The sequence below is a fragment of the Herpailurus yagouaroundi genome, unplaced genomic scaffold (genome assembly GCF_014898765.1).
Source record: "Herpailurus yagouaroundi ecotype Mexico unplaced genomic scaffold, PumYag 159, whole genome shotgun sequence".
Lineage (NCBI taxonomy): Eukaryota > Metazoa > Chordata > Mammalia > Carnivora > Felidae > Herpailurus > Herpailurus yagouaroundi.
In genome coordinates this window covers 54,126,136-54,145,207 of record NW_024412400.1, presented here as the reverse complement: position 1 = coordinate 54,145,207, position 19,072 = coordinate 54,126,136, and the positions used below count along the sequence as shown (strand labels likewise).

General features: G+C 40.8%; 1 protein-coding gene across 6 annotated transcripts in view; it reads right to left on the bottom strand.

Annotated features, from left to right (window-relative positions):
* The window catches only part of SCHIP1 (schwannomin interacting protein 1), a 761,580-nt gene that overhangs the window by 42,993 nt on the left and 699,515 nt on the right, over positions 1-19,072 (bottom strand). Inside the window, exon 1 of one of the 6 annotated variants that reach the window (XM_040480617.1) lies at positions 11,192-11,457. The exons of the other annotated variants lie outside the window; for them this stretch is intronic. Coding sequence (XP_040336551.1) covers positions 11,192-11,221 — 30 coding nt within the window. The 5' untranslated portion in view covers positions 11,222-11,457. Of the gene's footprint in view, positions 1-11,191; positions 11,458-19,072 lie in introns of those variants that run through there. 6 annotated transcript variants of the gene reach the window in all.

Genomic DNA, 19,072 nt, shown 5'->3' with positions numbered 1-19,072 from the left:
CATGCAACATAAGCCTTCACATGCTCACTCTGAGTTGTCTATTTCTCTCCATGAGTTAAAAAAAAATCAATTTGTGGAAGACTCGTGGCATAAACCTGTCTTAATGTAATTTACTGGAGCCCTATACCTATACGGCAAACACCTTCCTGTGCAGTCCCTGATTCAAATCCAAATCCTGCCTTTATTCCCCCCTCATCTCCCTGACCCAGTTCCCGAGAGCACGACTTGCACATTTACTGGACAGTACGATGACAAGTTGTATCTCATGAGCCACACCTGCATTTGGGCAGAGCTTCTCCCCAGTCGAGATCTACCCTGTCTTACTCTCCTCCAGACCCCAGGACCCTCACTCTGGACAAGGGTCCTACTATGTGCATACAAGAAACTCAGAACACCTTCCAGGCCTGGGAGGCAATGCTGGCCACCAAGTGCAGCCCCACTGTGGGTGTTCCCAACATTGCAGATTTCTCCAAACCTATGGCTCTGGGTAAAAATGCTCTACTTTCAAAGACCCTGGGTAGATTAAATCCTGCCAAAGGAGATTAGTTAAAGTGAAGGAAGCATGCATGCATCTTATTATATGACAGATATTAACACAGTAACAATAGCTGTCCTTTGTGGAGGGGTTGCTATGTGCTAGGCACTTTACACGTGTCTCTTACATATGTCTTTAATCCTCACAGTAAACCTCTGGAGTAGATATTATTATCAATTGCATTTCATACCTGAGTGAGGTCAGGTATCTTGTCCGAGGCGTGATGGCTTGCCAATGGCCCAGGCCACAATTGAAACCTGGGCCCTCCGCTTCTACATGGGTGTGCTATACACCTTCTACTGGCTGCCTCAGTAAGAAACAACTGCACACAATAAAATAGTCAGGCACAGCTTTTAAAAATTAGGGTTTAATACAGAGGATTCTGGTTGCACTCATAATATCACATACTGAAACGTTTTCTAAATCGCATATCTGAACACCCCCACATGGGTCACTGCTATCCCCTGATAATGAGACTTTCAAGAAATGAAATAAAAGCTCCCTCACTGATGGTCATGCCCTAACGTGCTGTATGGCGACTTTTCCTTTCTAGTTTACCATGGTGTTTTTAGCGCTACTGTGACTTCTTTCCAACAGCTGTTACGGTTTCAAGCCTTTTTCTAAGGGGGCGGGGATTTCTGTTTATTCATCTTGTTTTCCCCACAGCATGTAGACAACTCCTTACATATGTTAAGTGGACAGTGAAAGACTGTTGAATAAATACATGAAGAGAGGAGAAATGTATGTATTACTTAAAATGTTTCCTCTAGGGGCACCTGGGTGGCTCAGTGGTTAAGCGTTCATGAGTTGGAGCCCCGTGTTGGGCTCTGTGCTGACAGCTGGACAGCAATCTGGAGCCTGCTTCAGATTCTGTGCCTCCTTTCTCTCAGCCCCTCTCCTGCTCACACTCTGTTTCTCTCTCTCTCAAGAATAAACATTAAAAAAAAATTTTTTTTTAAATGTTTCCTCTAAATGCCCCACAGTAGGAAACATTAACAGTTCCTATTAGTGCTTTTCTTTTTTTTTTTTTTTAAATCTTAGACTGTTTATCTTTTTGAGTGTTTTTTTTTTTCAACATTTATTTATTCTTGGGACAGAGAGAGACAGAGCATGAACGGGGGAGGGGCAGAGAGAGAGGGAGACACTGAATCCGAAACAGGCTCCAGGCTCTGAGCTGTCAGCCCAGAGCCCGACGCGGGGCTCGAACTCACGGACCGCGAGATCGTGACCTGGCTGAAGTCGGACGCTTAACCGACTGCGCCACCCAGGCGCCCCCTTATTAGTGCTTTTCAACTGAAATCTTCTGTGGAAATCATACATGTTCAAAAGATAAAAGTAGGTCTTGTTGGATTGAAAGACAGGGACCACCACAAATTTCAGGAATTTCAATCTCTTGCCTAGGTTAGTTAGCATCCCAGTCCACTTAGCTGAGTTAACAGGGGGAGCCTGCCTGGGTGGCTCAGTTGGTTAAACATCTGACTCTTGATTCTGGCTCAGGTCATGATCTCATGGTTTTGAGACTGAGCCCTGCATCTGGCTCTGCCCTGGGTGTGGAGCCTGCTTAAGATTGTCTCTCTCCATCTCCCTTCACCCCTCCCATGCACATGCCACCCCCATCAAAAAAAAAAAAAAAAAAAAAGTTAACATGGATGAAATGATAAAAACCTAGAGGGCACCTAGGTAGCTCAGTTGGTTTAGCATTATGACTTCAGCTCAGGTCATGACCTCATGATTTGTGAGTTCAAGCCCCGCATCGTGCTCAATGCTTGTCAGTGCAGAGCCTGCTTTAGATGCTCTGTCCTCTTCTCTCTCTGCCCGACCCCTGCTCTCTCTCTCTCAAAAATAAATCAACATTGAAAACATTAAAATTTATGAGACTGAGCAAAATACATAAAACTATAAGCCTAATTACTAATATCTTTTTATTTTAATTTTAACCGGTGGGTTTACACATTTAGTTAAAATGACTAAACTCTCACCATTAACTATCTATATTCAAATTAATATATATACACTAATATACTGACCACATAGATACATATACATGTATACATACATACTGTTACCGTACCATCTTTTGGAGAAGGCCACCTCAAAATCCAAGATGGAAATTTCCCAGCCAAACAACAGTGACAAGTATGAAAGACCACTCCCTTTCCCTAACCCCTATACCTCTTCTTGTCATAAGTAGTTCTCTAATAAGCACTACATAGAGAAAAGTGATAGAACATCTCCCCTGAAACATGGATGCAAGAGCTTGGCGGGCCCCACTTGTGAATTTACTTTGCACCCCCTCCTCAAGGAGTGCTCAGCACATAGGTTCACAACTTAGACCCTTTCCAGAAGAAGCTGTACCACCACTATCTGAATGGCTTGGGTCATATTGAATATAAGGTATTTTCCTACCATGGGGTCTGATCTTTGGTGTTTTTGAGAGTTTTGCTACTCAACGTGTGTCCTTCTGACAACAGCATTTGCATCACCTGGGAGCTGACTGGAAATGCAAGCTCTCAGATCCCACCCCAGACTTACTGAAATCAGAAATTTCATTTTTAAGAGACTAGGAATTTTGAATGCACCTTCAATTTCAGAAGCCCAGCTTCAGACCTTGAAAACAATTCTTTATAAGCTATTATCTATTTCAGACCATATTGCCAGACATGGTGGCAAGACCCTGACTTTAGATGCTTGGGATCAAACTGTAATTAATTTTACTTCAAAGAGGTCCAAATGAGTAGAGGAAAGGAAAAACCAAAACAAAAGACCACCTTGGAAGATTTGAGCTGAGTATAATGTTTGGTGGTTCTATAGTAGCTATGCAAACAAAGGGATAATAGCCCCCAGCATCCTTCCCACAGATAATTTCCTCTGGTTCTTTCCTCTAATGCTGACCTCTCTAAAATGAACTATGCTGACATAACATAGGCCCAGATGCTACTAATATTTTCCTTTAAAAAGTGTACACACAGCTACTTATAATCCCTGAGCTTGAAAGGGTCTCTTCTCACCCAATGCCCTGAAATTGAAGGACTAGAACTTGAAGTTTCCTGTCAAGCCACATCTGAACTGGTCACGTGAGCTAATGCTTTTAAATGATCATTATCAGCCAGTGGTGGAAATGATCGATTCTGAAAACACTGACCACATTACTGGGAAATCAGTCACGTGCTGTCAAAAGATTTTCCTATTCACAGATGGAAAATCTAGTTCATCCTGATTAACCCTTCAGCATCCCACTGCATTCTCTTCCACCTTAAAATCCAAACTCCATGTGCTATACAAACTGATGCCTAATTTATCATCTCTTTGCAAATTAACTATTTTTTTCTTCTGTGCAAAGTTCATCTAAATTTGCTTTGCTTTCCATTAAGGTATTCTGATAGCTAGATAAGCTATAAAAATATGCAGGCAATTTTTAAATGGACTTTTTAGTGCGGGTTAAAAAAATTAAAATGACAGCATTGGGAGTGGGGTGGAGGAGGTGAATGTGTTGGCAGAGTGTCAGGCGTTTACCCATATCTGAAAGACTGAGGGCCACAGACATAAATCTCCCTGCTCAACTGAAAACCTGAGCACAAGAAACTCAACTGCACTCACTTTGACGGTCACTGCACGTTTCCAAGGAGGACCAGGACAATGCCCTCTTTTCTCCGTGTTCTTAGCATTTTTACCCCATTAATGGCTCTCTCTTAGGTTAACTGTCACAGCCCACTCTGATGTTCCCCAATTCAAGTAGTTGTGTCAAAGTACTTACTATTTCAGGAAGTTTGATAGTTTCTGATGCTTCTATATACTGCATGGGGAATAGTAAGTATATGAGGATTTCAAATTTTCCCTTGGGATGGAGGATATAACTAAATAATAGGATATGGCTCTATTAATGTTGAATTTCTGCATGTGAAATTGTGATTAGTCACCCAAGATTATGTGTATTTGTGTGTGTGAGAGAATGTAGGGTCTCTACTCTCCAAAAATCATCCAGGCACTGATATTTACCATAGAGACATTCCCATTTCCTTCCCATCCTTCATTGCATCCCCTTTCCAAGAGAAAATACTAGATGTCCATCTTGAAATGTGTTGCATATTTATTTCTTAAAATTACTTGGTGTCTGAATCATGGTATTTGAAGCCCCAAGTGCTACTTTATTTTTTTATTTTTTTATTTTTTTAAATATTTTTTTTCAACGTTTATTTATTTTTGGGACAGAGAGAGACAGAGCATGAACGGGGGAGGGGCAGAGAGAGAGGGAGACACAGAATCGGAAACAGGCTCCAGGCTCTGAGCCATCAGCCCAGAGCCCGACGCGGGGCTCGAACTCACAGACCGCGAGATCATGACCTGGCTGAAGTCGGACGCTTAACCGACTGCGCCACCCAGGCGCCCCGAATCAATATTTTTAAAGTCATTTCATATCACATTGTCACATTTGACCATAAGTCAGCACAGAGCCTGAGGTGGGGCTCTATCCCACAACCTTGGGACCATGACAAGCCGAAACCAAGAGTCGGACGCTTAACCGACTGCGCCACCCAGGCGCCCCCCAAGTGCTACTTTAAATAGGAATGATTTTTGTACCAAATTTCTATTTCAGATCAGGCCCATAATGAAACGCTGTTGAAATGACCTTTTTTTTCTTCCATTTGGGCACTTATCACTGTGCTCCTTTTGTGGTAAAACATATAAATTAGATTTTCAGATATCTTGGCTAAAAACAAGTACAGATAAATTTATATCCAGAATTCTTTTCTTAATTAAATTAAGGGGATATATATGTGACCGCATCCTCAGAAAAACACAACTATACATCAACCAGGCAAAATAATGCAGATGAAGTATTCTTCAACGCTATTAACTATGGGAAAATCTTTTTCCAATTAAAAAAAAGCTATAAACTTAAAAATTGTTTCATTGCACTTATTTTTAAAAGCCTGTATTAAATAATGCACTAAAATGCTTTGAAATTCCCCTTTCCATTAGGTCAATATATTTTTCTTCCTGGCTGTGGATGAAACCAGGCTTAAACTGGGTGGAATCTTAAATGAACTCAAATTTGATATCTTGTTTTCTCATTCACAGGAAGAAGGGATTGGGAAATGAGCCCTCACTTGGCCTGATGTCAACAGGGATAGAATATATTTCCTTTCCTTTGTTAACTATTAAATAACCCACTAGAATCTTGGCATGTTTACTACTTTCTCCAGCAAGAATTTAAAAAATATCTTGATGTACTACTTAAATTGATATACTCCCTAATTTTATCATTTGGAATCAATACAGGGTATCTTTTATCTTATGTGCTGGGTATGACACTTCAACTGGACTGAAATGTTTTGTCCAAGAAAAATTTCGTGTTTCAGGAGGCAGTGAAACTACTCCTCTATATGGTAAAAAGATTCACTGCAAAATTTGATATATTAAGAAAGGGGGCTTGGGGGATAAGTACTTGCCTCAACCGACCACACGTTATTTTGAAAAAGTGCTTGGGAAAAGACCATGAAGTTCACCTTGGGAAGATTTTGGGGGTGAAACAGAAATAGGTAGATAGGTATCTTCTTAATGCATCATCTCTGGGGAGGCTGGGATGTCTGTCTCATTTATTTTATTCTTTGCACTACCTCCCCCTTTTTTGGCACGTGGGATGTTTGACACGCTGGCAACTGTTCAAGAGGTTCACAAGCCAGAGACTAGGGGTGCTGCGGTCAGCTTCGCCAACTCCCTGTTGCAATGCACAGATCTGAGCTTCTCTCTGGTATTAGCATGGGTAGTTCTCATCCTGGGGACTCAGTACAGCACCAAATGAGGAAAATGTAATTCAATCCAACAGACATTTATTGAACACGTATGCCACGTGTACAGCAGGGAATTAAAACAAGGTCCCGGGGCTCCTGGGTGGCTCAGTTGGTTAAGCGGCCGACTCTTGATTTTGGCTCAGGTCATGATCTCACGGTTCACAAGTTCAAGCCCCATGCTGGGCTCTGCGCTGACAGCTTGAGATTCTCCCTCTCTCTCTGCCCCTCCCCTGCTTATACTCTCTCTGCCTCCCTCAAAAATAAATAAATAAACTTAAAACAAATTTAAAAATGAAATAAGGTCCTTGTTTTCAAAAAGCCTGTTGCCTAATGGGGGAGACAGACTTGTATATCACTAGCTGTAAATGGGTTGGTTCTGTTAGAAGAAAAAACAAAGTGCCCTGAGAAGGAGACATTGTCAGTGGGGGAAGAGAGGGCGAAGCTTCCCAAAGGAGGTGGCATGTAAGCCTTGAAAGTTGCATCAACCTGCAGTAGGTAGAAGCAGGTGGTATGTGGGTGGGAGACATTCTGGGCTGAGGTACCGCAGCAAAGCACGAGTACTAATGGCAATATGGGGGCACGAGTGTAGCATTTAGAGGGAGGAGTGTTTCTGCCAGGGGTTCAGATCACAGTGAGGTCTTGAATGCCATGCAAAGGGGTCTGGAATTATCCTAAGGAAAACGAGGGAACATTAAAGATTTCTATTGTGCTTCCTCAAGACCAGGTGTGTGTTTGAAGAAGAGTCTCTTTATGTACCCGAGGGAGGAAAGAGATGAGAGTCATTCACACGCCATTTTCCTTTCTTTCTTTCAAGCCTTCATTCCCATAGTAGCTAAGAATGTGAGGGCGTGATCTATATCTGAGGTCGTAGGGAATTTAAGCAATGGGAAGAAAGGGATAAAAGCATGTCATTGTTTTTATATCCACACTAATTCCAAAAACCAACTGCAGGGAAAGAGAAGAAAATATTTAGGAGCTTTTAAGCAAAATGGACCCTTTGACCTAAACTTGTGCTTTCAAGTTAACAAAATTTCAAAGCTTCCTCTCAGAGACCATTTAGAAAAATCTGGCCTCTTGAAGGCTGCCAGGCCTGAAGCTGTGGGCAAGGTTCTTTCCTGAAGAGATTGGCTTCCTCCCAAGACTGGAAAATGGAGGTCGATAGCTCTATCTTTTAACACGGCTACAACTGAAAATGACAACACATGCCTCAGTAACCTCTCGGCGAATGTAAATCCTGTGAGGGGGAAGTACACGGAGATGATGACAATGTGAGAACCTTTAAAAACGAAACAACCATAAAAAATTCTGCCTGAGAATTGCTCTCTGAGCATCTGTCCTTGGGTTAACTTGTTCAAGGCACAGTGCGTCCAAACACTTCAAACAGAGGTTTTCAAGCTCATGGTAGCAGTGAAACTCTTTTTCAAAATAATCCTCTATTTGAAAAAGCAATCAATCACTTCTACATCCATACATTGGCAACAAATAATTGGGAAATGAAGTGACACATGGTTTTCCTCGGCTGCTTTACAATTGTCACTGGGCCCCTGGTGTGGCGTCAGAAGAAGGTTGCTCTTAATTCATGGTAACTGACTTATTTATGCAGAAAGGTGGCCTCTGACAGGAACCTGCCAGCTCCCATACCAGGATAATAACTAGGGAAAAATCCCATTTCATAGATGAGAAAACTAACAAGAAACAAAAGGATTATCTGACCCACAGACAATGAAAACAGTGCAGGTTAATGGTGTGTGTGGGGTGGGGGTAGGGAAGGGTGGATGGGGAAGACAGAAAGTCATCCCAGTGGCTACCAAAATATAAGAAACCACGATGCCACAGTATGTTTACATGCCTTTTTTCTTAGTCAATTTTATATAGAGTAAGCATACCATCCATATTACTTGAGGGTTTGTTCTAAGCACTGGGAAAACAGATGGATATAAATGTAAAAATCCCTGCCCTCATGGAGCTTACATAAAGTGAGGGAGACAGAAAATAGAGAACCATACAAAATATGAACTCTGATAGATGGTGATGAATGCCAAGTAAAAAAGTAAATTAGGGAAGTGTAATAGAAACACTGGGATAGAACCGGGGAGTTGGAAATTGACACAGGAAGTCCAGAGAAGGCCTTCCCAAGAAGGTGACGTTTGAGCAAAGACCTGAAGAAAGTGAGAAAGCAGTTACTGACACAGGATGCCGAGGTGAACCGGAATTTCGGATACACAGAGAACAATTTTTTAGTATAAGCATGTTCCAAACACTGCAGATCATTTGCTAAATCTGGCAACCCTACCTGGGGGAAGCACAACCAGCAGAAGGGTCAGCAAGTACAAGGCAAGGCTGGCACAGTGGGAGGGGAGTGAAAGGAAGGGACAATGTGGAGAGTCCAAGAGGAATCAGAGGCAAATTGATGCAAGGCCCAGAGGGCCAAAGACCTGGGAGGATGTGGGGTTTACCGTGAGGAGGAGAATCTGAGATGACTGACATGCTTTGATTTAGGTTTTCATAGATCATTCTGGATACTGTGTTGAAAATAAGACTACTGTGGGGTGTGGACAAGGGTAAGAGCAGTTAGGAGGCCATTATGCTCTGAGGATGATGATAATAATAATAGTAATAATAATATACCCCTAGACATATGCACCAAAATGCGGATGTAATTTTGGGGGAATGGACCCTGAAGTTCCCCATTCATGGACTCTCCATTGAGAAACGCTGGTATACATTTGCGGGAAGAAAGGAATCAGTCCTACAAATAACTTAGTCTTACTCAGTAAAAATGCTACCCTAAGGAACTTGCTTTAGTCGCTGCGTTTTTACCCTTAAAAACAAATAAAGAATCTACTCCTGAAATCATTATAGCACTATATGCTAACCAACTTGGATGTAAATTAGAAAATAAAAAAATAAAAAAGATAAAAACAAATAAATAAATAAGCTTTCATCCAAAAAGGGGCAGGTTTCTGAAAAACATCCTACTGTCGGTATTATCAGTGACTATGACAATCAAGCTAAGGACTCAGAGAACCTGTCTTTTCTGAATCCAATCACATGTGGTGCCAGGTGGGTTCTAAAACTAAGATTTCCGAGTGGATCGAGACTTGGCTTCACGGTTAATGTTTTCATTTTTACTGACTTACGCGTAAAGGGAGGGTGTTTCAAAAGAACATACACATGAAGGTGGTTCTACTCCAAAACCCCATGAAGATGCAGAATCTACTATTATTATCTGACTAATACACTTACTTTTATTATGAAAATAAGCAATAAATACTTCAAAACTATTAAACACACAATGACAGTCATAGTTCAAGTAAAATAAAATCAATTTGTCTTCTTTCAGGAGCAGTTGGCTAACAAAATCCTTTCTCTTCAGGTGAAACTGCTGATAGTTGACCAATTTTTGACCTATAAAACCAGGGATTTCACGATCAACTGAATGAAAAGGTATAGGGAATACTCTTATAGTAGCTTGCCTTTCAAAAATTAAATTATATAGCTTCTCTGAAAAGAGAGAAGAAAAATGATTTTAATTATGATAGTAATTTAGTCACCTGGAGCCATGCCATAAGTAGGTTAGGCTCTCCATGGATGTTTGACATTCTCCATTCCCAAACTCGGTATTGTGTCTAAGTGAAGTTTTGGCTGTTTCCTCAGCATCTTCCCTTGCTCCTGGGAAGAATTCCTGTTAAGCGCATATCTCGATATTTAGGGTCTGTGACTTAAATGTACTATGAAATGAAAATACAATAAAACAAGCCCATAATTACACAATTCTAATTATTAAGCAGAGAAAAAGGTGTATGAATATATTGTATAGGCACACTTAGCTGAGAAACCACCGGCTTGAGGCTTGTGAAATGTACGAGTCTGCCTGCATACATTTACCTGTGGGAAATCTGACCTAATGGGAAACACCTGCTTGTCTCAGGTAACCTACCTCACACAAGGAAGAGGCATTGTTAAGTTAAAGAATTGGTCTCTTAGAGCTTCTGAACTTGGTCAGTTGGGTAATACCCCAACATTAACTATCCTGGACTTGGATTAGCCATGCCTGCTGCTGCAAAGAGCAGTCACTCTGAGAACATTCTCGTTGTCTGCTTACAAGGAAGACACTTTCAATGCTGCCTCGACAGGCCAAGTTGCAGGGAAGGAGTTATTAACACTCTAGGACTGGTCTTCTGAAATTGTCTAAGTGTTTAATTCAAAACTTCACGTAGCAAGTTAGCACAAAGATGAATATGTAATCCTGAAAAATTTTCTCTCTGGAGTTTTTTATGCATGTCGGCACCTTAATTCTTATTTACTAGCCATTTAAAATAACATGCATGTAAAAATAAGTTTGGAAAGACATAACAAGTGCAACTTTAAACATCAAGTGCATGCTGGCTGATTTTTGAAAATTTCTCAGATCATCAATTACTACTTCGTATTTATATAATTTCCTTAAAGACAATCCTAAAAACTGGATGCAAAGCAATTCACATCCTATGCAATGAGCAAAAACCGTATTTTGCAATGTTACCCTAGTGAACTGTGACCAGCTTTTCTCTCTGTGAAGCCCCTTAAATTCAATTACAGTTTACAGCAGTTCCTCTTCTTTGCACAGACATAGAGAATGTGCAAAGCACAGATCACCTCAGTGGATTTCACAATATGCTTTAAAGGCCAAGGAAGCACTGTTTTCTGCCCCATTACTCCCCAGAAAACCTAATTACAATTCAGATACTGTATGCGATGAAGGCCAGGAGTGGGGAATGGCAAAATCCCTTGAAAATCCGGAAAGAGGCAACCTGCTGCTTTGGAAGAGGAAGGCCTCCTCTCCCAAAGGATTCCGGCCTCGCAATCAGGCTTTAAATCTTACCTGATACGAACAGTTCTCCTGATGTACCATCTCAGTGCATCCTAGGGCACAGACCCCAAAGCAGGACTGCTCAGCAAGGCTGCCGAGGCAAAGCGCGGAGCATCCACTGGCGGAGAGAACGCCCTGGGAAGGCAGGGGCTCCCCGCAGATTAAAATGGATGCTGTTTCGCTGATCAACCTGCGCAGTGGCACTGCCTGTGCCGGGAAGCGCGCAGCGAGCCGAGCCGCTCTCCTCGGAAACCAGCAGTCAGGCTCACAAACATGGAGCTAGGACTGGGCTGGGGGAGGGGGCGCGCTCATCGCTGGCACAATCAGCCAATTATATTATAGGCACAAAGAAAAGGATCAGTCTGGGGCTGGTGTGACCTTCTGGTGCTTTATGAAGGCAGTTAACTGATGTGGAAACATTCTAGTCCTCATTAAAGGGAAAAAGGCCAGCGAGGGAGAGGGAGAGAGACAGACACAAATCAATGTTGCAGTTGAACATTTCTAACCTCCGGCATCATCCTTCCAGCCCTCGGATGCTGCTTGCGTGGTGCTATGAAAAAGAGGCCTTAAGGATTATTTCGGAACTTTTAACATGCAAAGGGGAAAACAATCCATTCTGCATATTGTCACATCCGTTTTCTGTGTTGAGTTTTTGAAAGTGTTTGTCAACTTTAGAACTAAAAGGAGGGTCTTCACTCATTTAAAACATGGCATTTTGTAATTCTGTTGATTCCCCACTTCTTACTGGCTCTTAGCTGCTTTTTAAGTCAAACAGAAATCGAATGAAATATTTATTTCTAAAAAAAATTTTTAGGGAGAGGGCTGATTCAAGTATCAAAGTCAGTATAATTCATTCATTTTGTGAAAATGAAACTAAACTATATAACCCAATGCCGTGACTTGAATATATAGAAATCCCCAATACAAGACATATGATCCTAGCAACAGGCCATTCTACCTAAGAGGCTGTAATGGAAAGAATTCTGGACTTGCAGATAGTACTCAGAGGAAATACATGTTTCTGGGGAAAAAAAGGGAACCAATTTCTGAAGTACTTCAGGGTCATCCTGGGATTTTAGGATATGTAAAAAGAAACAACCAGGCCTGTAAATTCTTGAAGCTAATTTAATTACAGAAAATTAAGGAAGTAAACAATAAAATAAAATTTCCTTATCTATATTATTCAGCTGCCATATGCAATCTGTTTTGTTGTTTCTTAATGACACGGCCCCGACCACATAAATGGTACTCTATAAAACCTTCACTGAATTTAAACCAGCAAATTAAAAAAAAAATTCAATAGGGTTATTATTCGTAAGCAATTTTTACCTATCTACCTCCTCAAAAACTCTTACTAGTAACCATGCAGTTTTCATTATGTTACTGACAGAGAAAAACAAGTACTTTTTGCCTGAGGAATGAAATCAACATGTTTGACAAGTTTTCACCTCAATCCCTGTCTTAAGGAAGGGTAGGAATATGTGTTAGGAATATATGGTGATATATTTATAATTTTGTAACAGCGCCTCTATTGTTTGGAAAGACAAAAAAATGTTTTTTAAAATAAATATTCTTAATTTTTGCTACTTGAAATTCACATAGGAGAAAAATTTGCTACCTGAGTTCAACTCCAGTGAAACACTCCATGCACGGCTTCAGCATCCTACTTAGGGGAATGAGAAGGCAGCAGGGAAGGCCCAAGTGATGATCCCACAGGTTTGCATTTCAGCACAGGGCTCACTGGGTTCCAATGAACCCAGTACTCTGGATACTCTGGTACTCTGGAGAGGTACCCTGCAGAAGGTCACAGCCCTTCTCTGTAGAATATGGGAGAAAGACAGGCCATGTGACATGGGCAGGATTCTTTAGACCTGTTCATTGGCAGGTGGCACAACGAAAGGTTGATGGATGAAGCAGAAGCCTGAGCTAGATCATGAGTCTTCTTAAATGTAGGGTGAAGAAAAGAGAATAGAAACTTTTCAGGGAAAGGAAACAATATTCAGTACATCCTCATCCCAAACTCTGTCCTTCTACTGAGCCAGGACAGAGACAGAGATGTCTGTGAGGGGCACCTTGCTATATAATTACCTAGATGAAGGTTCTGGAAGCCTATGTATGTGCAAGGAAAAGTAGGCCATAGTGAAAAGTTCCTTTTGCAAGGTAGCAAATAAGATGGAATGGAAATCCTATACTTAATATAGAAGGCATACCCCAACTTTCCAAGACAGAACAGCTTTAACTTCAAAGGCTGTTAACAGTTTACTGAAGTTACTACACGGACAATCTATGACCTAAAGACTCAGGAACAGGCTTTCAAGCTGTACAAGGCCCAAAAAGCCACTTCCTGGACTCTGTTCTCTTCTGAAAAGTAAAGGCTCTGGGATAGATTACATAAGCTCCTGAAGACATTTATCATGTGTTGTTTAAAAAAAAAAAAAAAGCCTAAACATGATCCCACTCTTCACAGTTGCTGTTCCATAAATAGTGGAAGTGACTCAGAGGTGGCTCTGGGGAGAACAAATTTCTGACAATTGTGTCTCAAATCCTGTCAAAAAAACCCTCTCAAGTGGTATAAACAAGATTTAAAAAAAAGTAATATATCAAGGCAGCTTCCCTTTATAGTCATTCATTGGAGAGGACTCTGTGTTACAATTTAAATTATGATTTGCTAGTACAAAAAACTTTAAACAGAAACCAGCTGTTCCAAGAACATTTAAGCTAGAATAACTTAACAAACTACAGTAACATTTGTTATTTTTGGATCAAAAAATATTTGTGAACTGTTTAAGTATGGTCTATGTAGCAGAGAGATTCTTTTTTCTTCTTAGGTCTTTACAACTTTCCTTCCCATAAAAAGTATTGGTTTTCAGATTTGGACAGGACCTCATGAGATACACGGTTATTTTCCAGATATGGAAACTGAGGCCTAAGAAAGTTGTGACATGCCCAAAAATATAAATCCTCCTCCTCAAACAACAACAAGCCATCAAAGAAAAACAAACCTCCAGATTTTCTAGGTTCATATCTTGTGAATGTGTCCTTATTAAACAATGCTAAATGAAGGCCCACGAGATTTGGAGAAATAAACCCCTTTGGGCCAATAATGTAGGTTGGCCTTGAAATCAAAATCTATCATAATGGGGAATGCCTGGGTGGTTCAGTTGGTGAAGTAACCAACTCTTGATTTTGGCCCAGGTTGTAATCTCAGTTCATGAGTTCGAGCCCCAGTAGGGCTGCATGCTGACGGTGTGAAGCATGCTTGGGATTCTCTCTCTCTGCCTCTCCCCTGCTTGCATTATCTCTCTTTCGCTCTCTCTCTGAAAATGAATAAATACACTTAAAAAAATCTATCATAAGGTAAAAGGTTGTAGTATGGCTCTACCTAAATTTGAATCAAAGGTATGTTTAAAAGGAGGAAAAATTAGAGTATTTCCTGACTGGGCTACTTTTCTGCCATTGAGCAAATTGTGGTGTCTATAAATCCAGAAAAGTATTTTTTCAATTCGGCAGTTACTAGCAACAGAATCAAAGAGATTTTTTGGGTAGTAAATGTAGTGATAAAAAGTCACATCTACAGGTCATGGGAGCATACAGTTTCAAAAGCGAATTTCTGGGGTCAGGGACTGAATTGGAGGGGGGTATCAGGAATTTTCTGGCACAAGCTGTGTGATTTGATAAGGTCTTGGCTTACACAGGTGTGTACATTTGCCAAAACTCAGTGAATAATATATTTAAAATTTGTGCATTTCATTGTATGTGAAATTTATCTCAAAAGAACTTTAAAAATATGCTTAACAAATATTGAACTGTAGTTAATGATATGCAGGCTAAGTTTTTAGAGGGAGGCTTAGTGAAACTTTGAAATGCATCAAATAAATTAGAGGAACTGATGGCTAGGTAGAGGGATAGTTTGATGGAAAGCTGTGACAAAGCAAGTTTAGTAAAACATTAACTGTAGAATCTGGAAGGTGCATAAGCGGGTATTCACCTAAAAACTATCCAGTTGGAAAATGTTCATAATGAAATTTTAGGAAAAAAATGAAGTTATGGAGGGTGGGGAAGATGAAAAAGGAAATCATTGTCTTAAGCACTGTCTTAAATTTTCAAGCTTTTCCTTAGGAATTTTGGGAAAGCAGGTAGACATTTTATAAAGCTTTCAGTTGCAATGGAAGGGGCAATGGAAGCAAAGGAATTATGAGGCAAATCAATTCTGTCCACATGAGGGAGAACTGATGTTCTCCTGATGCTCTCCTGATGTTCTGTGTTCACCCAAAAAACACAATCGGCAACACCTGCGACAATGAACCTTAGAAAATGGCTTCATAGTTTACAAAGTACTTTCTCCAACATCTCCCTTGATTCTTACAACCTTGCAGTTGAAACAGATGGCTATTCTGTGCCGTGTAAAGACATGTTTCTGTCCTCAAGGAGATTGGTATGAGAAATAAGGCAGCATATAGATGGCTGCATATAACAACTGATGATTTAAGTGCCTTAAAAGAGATTTTGTGTTTGCTCACTGGGAATTCAGAGACGAAGAGAACTCTTAGCTAGGGTAAACCAGGAGACTGCAATAATCTTGTTGGTTTGGTTGTTCACTTCTTGAATACCTATCTTTTCTATTTGTAGACTAATGCAAGTTTACTTAGAACTTGGATTTTGGTTGGTTTATTCAGTGCTAATGTCCCCAGCATCTGAAATAATACCTGGCATATAACAAGCTCTCATTTAATTCATTTATTCATTCATTTAAATATTTTTAAATGAATATATAAATGATCATGACCTTCAGAAAGTCACCTCATTTATCTTGGAACTCCGTTTCCTCATCTATCAACGGAGGATGTTGATTCCTTGATTATTGGGTTGCTGACAGGATGAAATGAGAATAACATGTAAAATAGCTCTTAGGTACTGAGGAGAGGAGCAGAAATGGATTTTTCCCCCCTCTTAATTAAAGGCAATACAATAGCTCAAGAAAAAAAAGAGACGCCTAAAGGATGGAGGTCATAGTGGGAATGGAAAAGAAGAGACAAAGGGATGCTTGCATGAGACACTGTGAAAAATGAACCGATGCGTCCAGCCACTGATCTGACGTTGAAGTGAACAAGACAAGGAGTCATGAGGCTTTGAGACCAACCACTGGCTGGAGTAAAATTGGTGCTGTGCAAAGAAACAGGGAAGTCAGAAGGAGGAACAGATTCTGGGGGATTGGGCTGCAGTAATGAGTTCTTTTATTTTTCACCATGAAGTTCTGAGCTGAAGGTGCAGGAGGCAACTGGGGCTCAAGAGAGAAGTCAGGCAAACAGAATTTGGGATGTGTTTGCAGGGAGAGGATAGTTGAAGCTGCAGAAAATTAGATGAAGGGGGAGACTGTAGAGAAAGAACTAGTAAGAAACAAAGATGTCCCTGTGGTAAACACAATAATGACCTCCCAAAGTATTTATGTCCTAGTCTCCACCTGGGAAAGGGGAATTAAGGCTGATAATCAGCTAACCTTGAGATGGGAGATTATCCTGGTTATCTAGATGAGCTCAGTGTCACCACAAGGGTTCTTAAGGTAAAAGGACGAGGCAGAAGAGGAAGGAACAGAGATGACAGTATGAGAAAGGCTCGGCCAGTGTTGTTGGCTTTGAGGACAGAGGAAGAGCTCACAAGTCAATGAGTGTGGGAGGCCTCTAGAAAAGGAAAAAGCAACAAAACAGATTCTCCCCTAGAGCCTCCAGAAGGAGGAGCATAGCCCTGCTGACACGTTGATTTTAGTCCAGTGAGACCACTTGCGAACTTCTGACCTCCAGAACTATAGGATAATTATTTGTATTGATGAAGTTGGGATAAATTTTGATAGCAGCAATAGAAAACTAATACAATAATCTTGGGTCAAAGCCCACATTTAGAGGGCAAGAGGAAGGGAAGGGAGTGTGGTCGACAGGGTGAGAGGAAAATGAAATCCAATGTAGTGAGGGGTCACCAGGGGATTTGCTGGCAGAGCTAAATTGCTTCAAGTACTTTTTTGAGGGAAGTGGAAAAGACTAGTAGGGTGGAAGGTAAATACCACCAAAAGCCATTAGTTCTAACTATTAGGAAGTCATCAGTTACTCTTGAGAGAATAATCTCAGTAGTAGTGTGTTGGGATAAAAGCCAGGTTATCAGAGGTTAAGAAGTTGAGGGACTGAGTAGAAAGCAGTTTGTAAGGAAGTTTGTTGGTGAATTACAGCATTAGGGCAGTAGCTTGAGTGTATAGTGGAACAGGGAGGTTTGGTTGTGGCTGATTTTTAAGACAGGGGAGGGGAGACCTGAACATCTATGTGTTCAGCAGGGAAGGAGCTAGAGGGAAGGGAGAAATTGAAGACAATGGGTGAAAAATCATCCAAAGGGCCAGGTCCTGGAGTTGGACCAGGAGCATGTGATGGTTCTTCATTCAGCTGTGGACCTGAAGATATGATGAGCAAAGTTACGAAGCAGTGTTGAGTAAGGAGATGGAGAAGGATGCAGGAGCACAGGTTGGGGGGGTGGTTATCTTGGGGTCCTTAAAGGAGCAGCAGGTGGTTAAGACCTGAAAGGCAGGGAAGGCCAGAGTGGGATCAGAGAGTCTGGACCAATATGGTGGACAGCTTTTCCAAGAGATTTTGTAGAGGGTTTTGCTGTATCACTTGAGAATATTCAGTTAATGCTATAGAAGAACAAGAAAAACAAATGGGATGAATGAAACTTGTAAGAGGTGTTAAGGATAATGAGTATGTAGTAGTTTGTCAGACATATGTGAAATGTGCAAGATGTTTAGATTTACACAATGAGTAAGCAAGCAGACAGAGGCAGAATTCATCATATGTGTTAAGTGTCAGTGAGTAAGTAAGTATATGTAGCCTGGATGTGTCAGACATGGATCAAACACATGTGTGCAGGTCATAGAAAGGAATAGAAAGACTGAAGAAGCACCTAATATTCACAACACACTAAATAACCCGAGGCATTCAATATTCATTAGATTTACGCTGACTGTGCACTGGTGACTCCCATTCTGGCCCTATGTACCCTCTGCCTAAGAAATGCAAATATAATCCATAGCAGCTCATCAGAAGAGGGGGCAAGCTACAGAGGAAGCCAGAGGGATTTGCCCCTGTGTCTCTGATAAAGCAAGTTGCATGTCATTGGCAGATACCTCGGTCTAATTGGGCCTCCTTTCTCAAATCTCAACTCAGTTTCCTAACCTTATCATCAGCAGGGACGGTGGCCATGGCAGAAAGCCTGGACACACAAATACTGTATAAGCTAAGATTCAGGTAGTGCGGTCCTACACTATATTGTATGTATGTCAGCGCGGCCCCTTTTCCTTGCTTTCTGATATGCATTTTAAACTGATTCAATGAACTGTGATTTGAGCATGTTAATTTGGTCTGTGACTTCTGGGATAGAGCATCTGTAATGGACTTGAAGGCCCCTGTTGCAGCAAGGTCATTTTTCATATATAGAGAGAACGCTTGGTATCAGGATATTCCCACATGCCCTGGGGCCCAGAAATGAGAAGTAAGAGAAGGATAAAAATGAGATGGGTTATAATTTTTTTATCCTTAAACCATAAATAAGAAACTTATCTAAGAGTCTTACAAACCACTGTAAACTAATATACTCAGAAGTTTTGACTATTCTGACCCTGGATACCTTTATTTCAGGTATTAAAAAATACTTTGCCGAGCAAATTATTAATGTGAATCAAAGATTGTCACTTTTTCTTTTCTTCTTGAAGTATTAGAATCTGTTTTTAAAATGAAAACTGCTATGCAAGATAACAGAAGTGTTTTTAATCAACATAAAACTTCTAGCTCAAATTTATATTTACTTATCATATCCTTCATTGAGAACATGAGGCTTTGTTGTACATAGACATTTGAA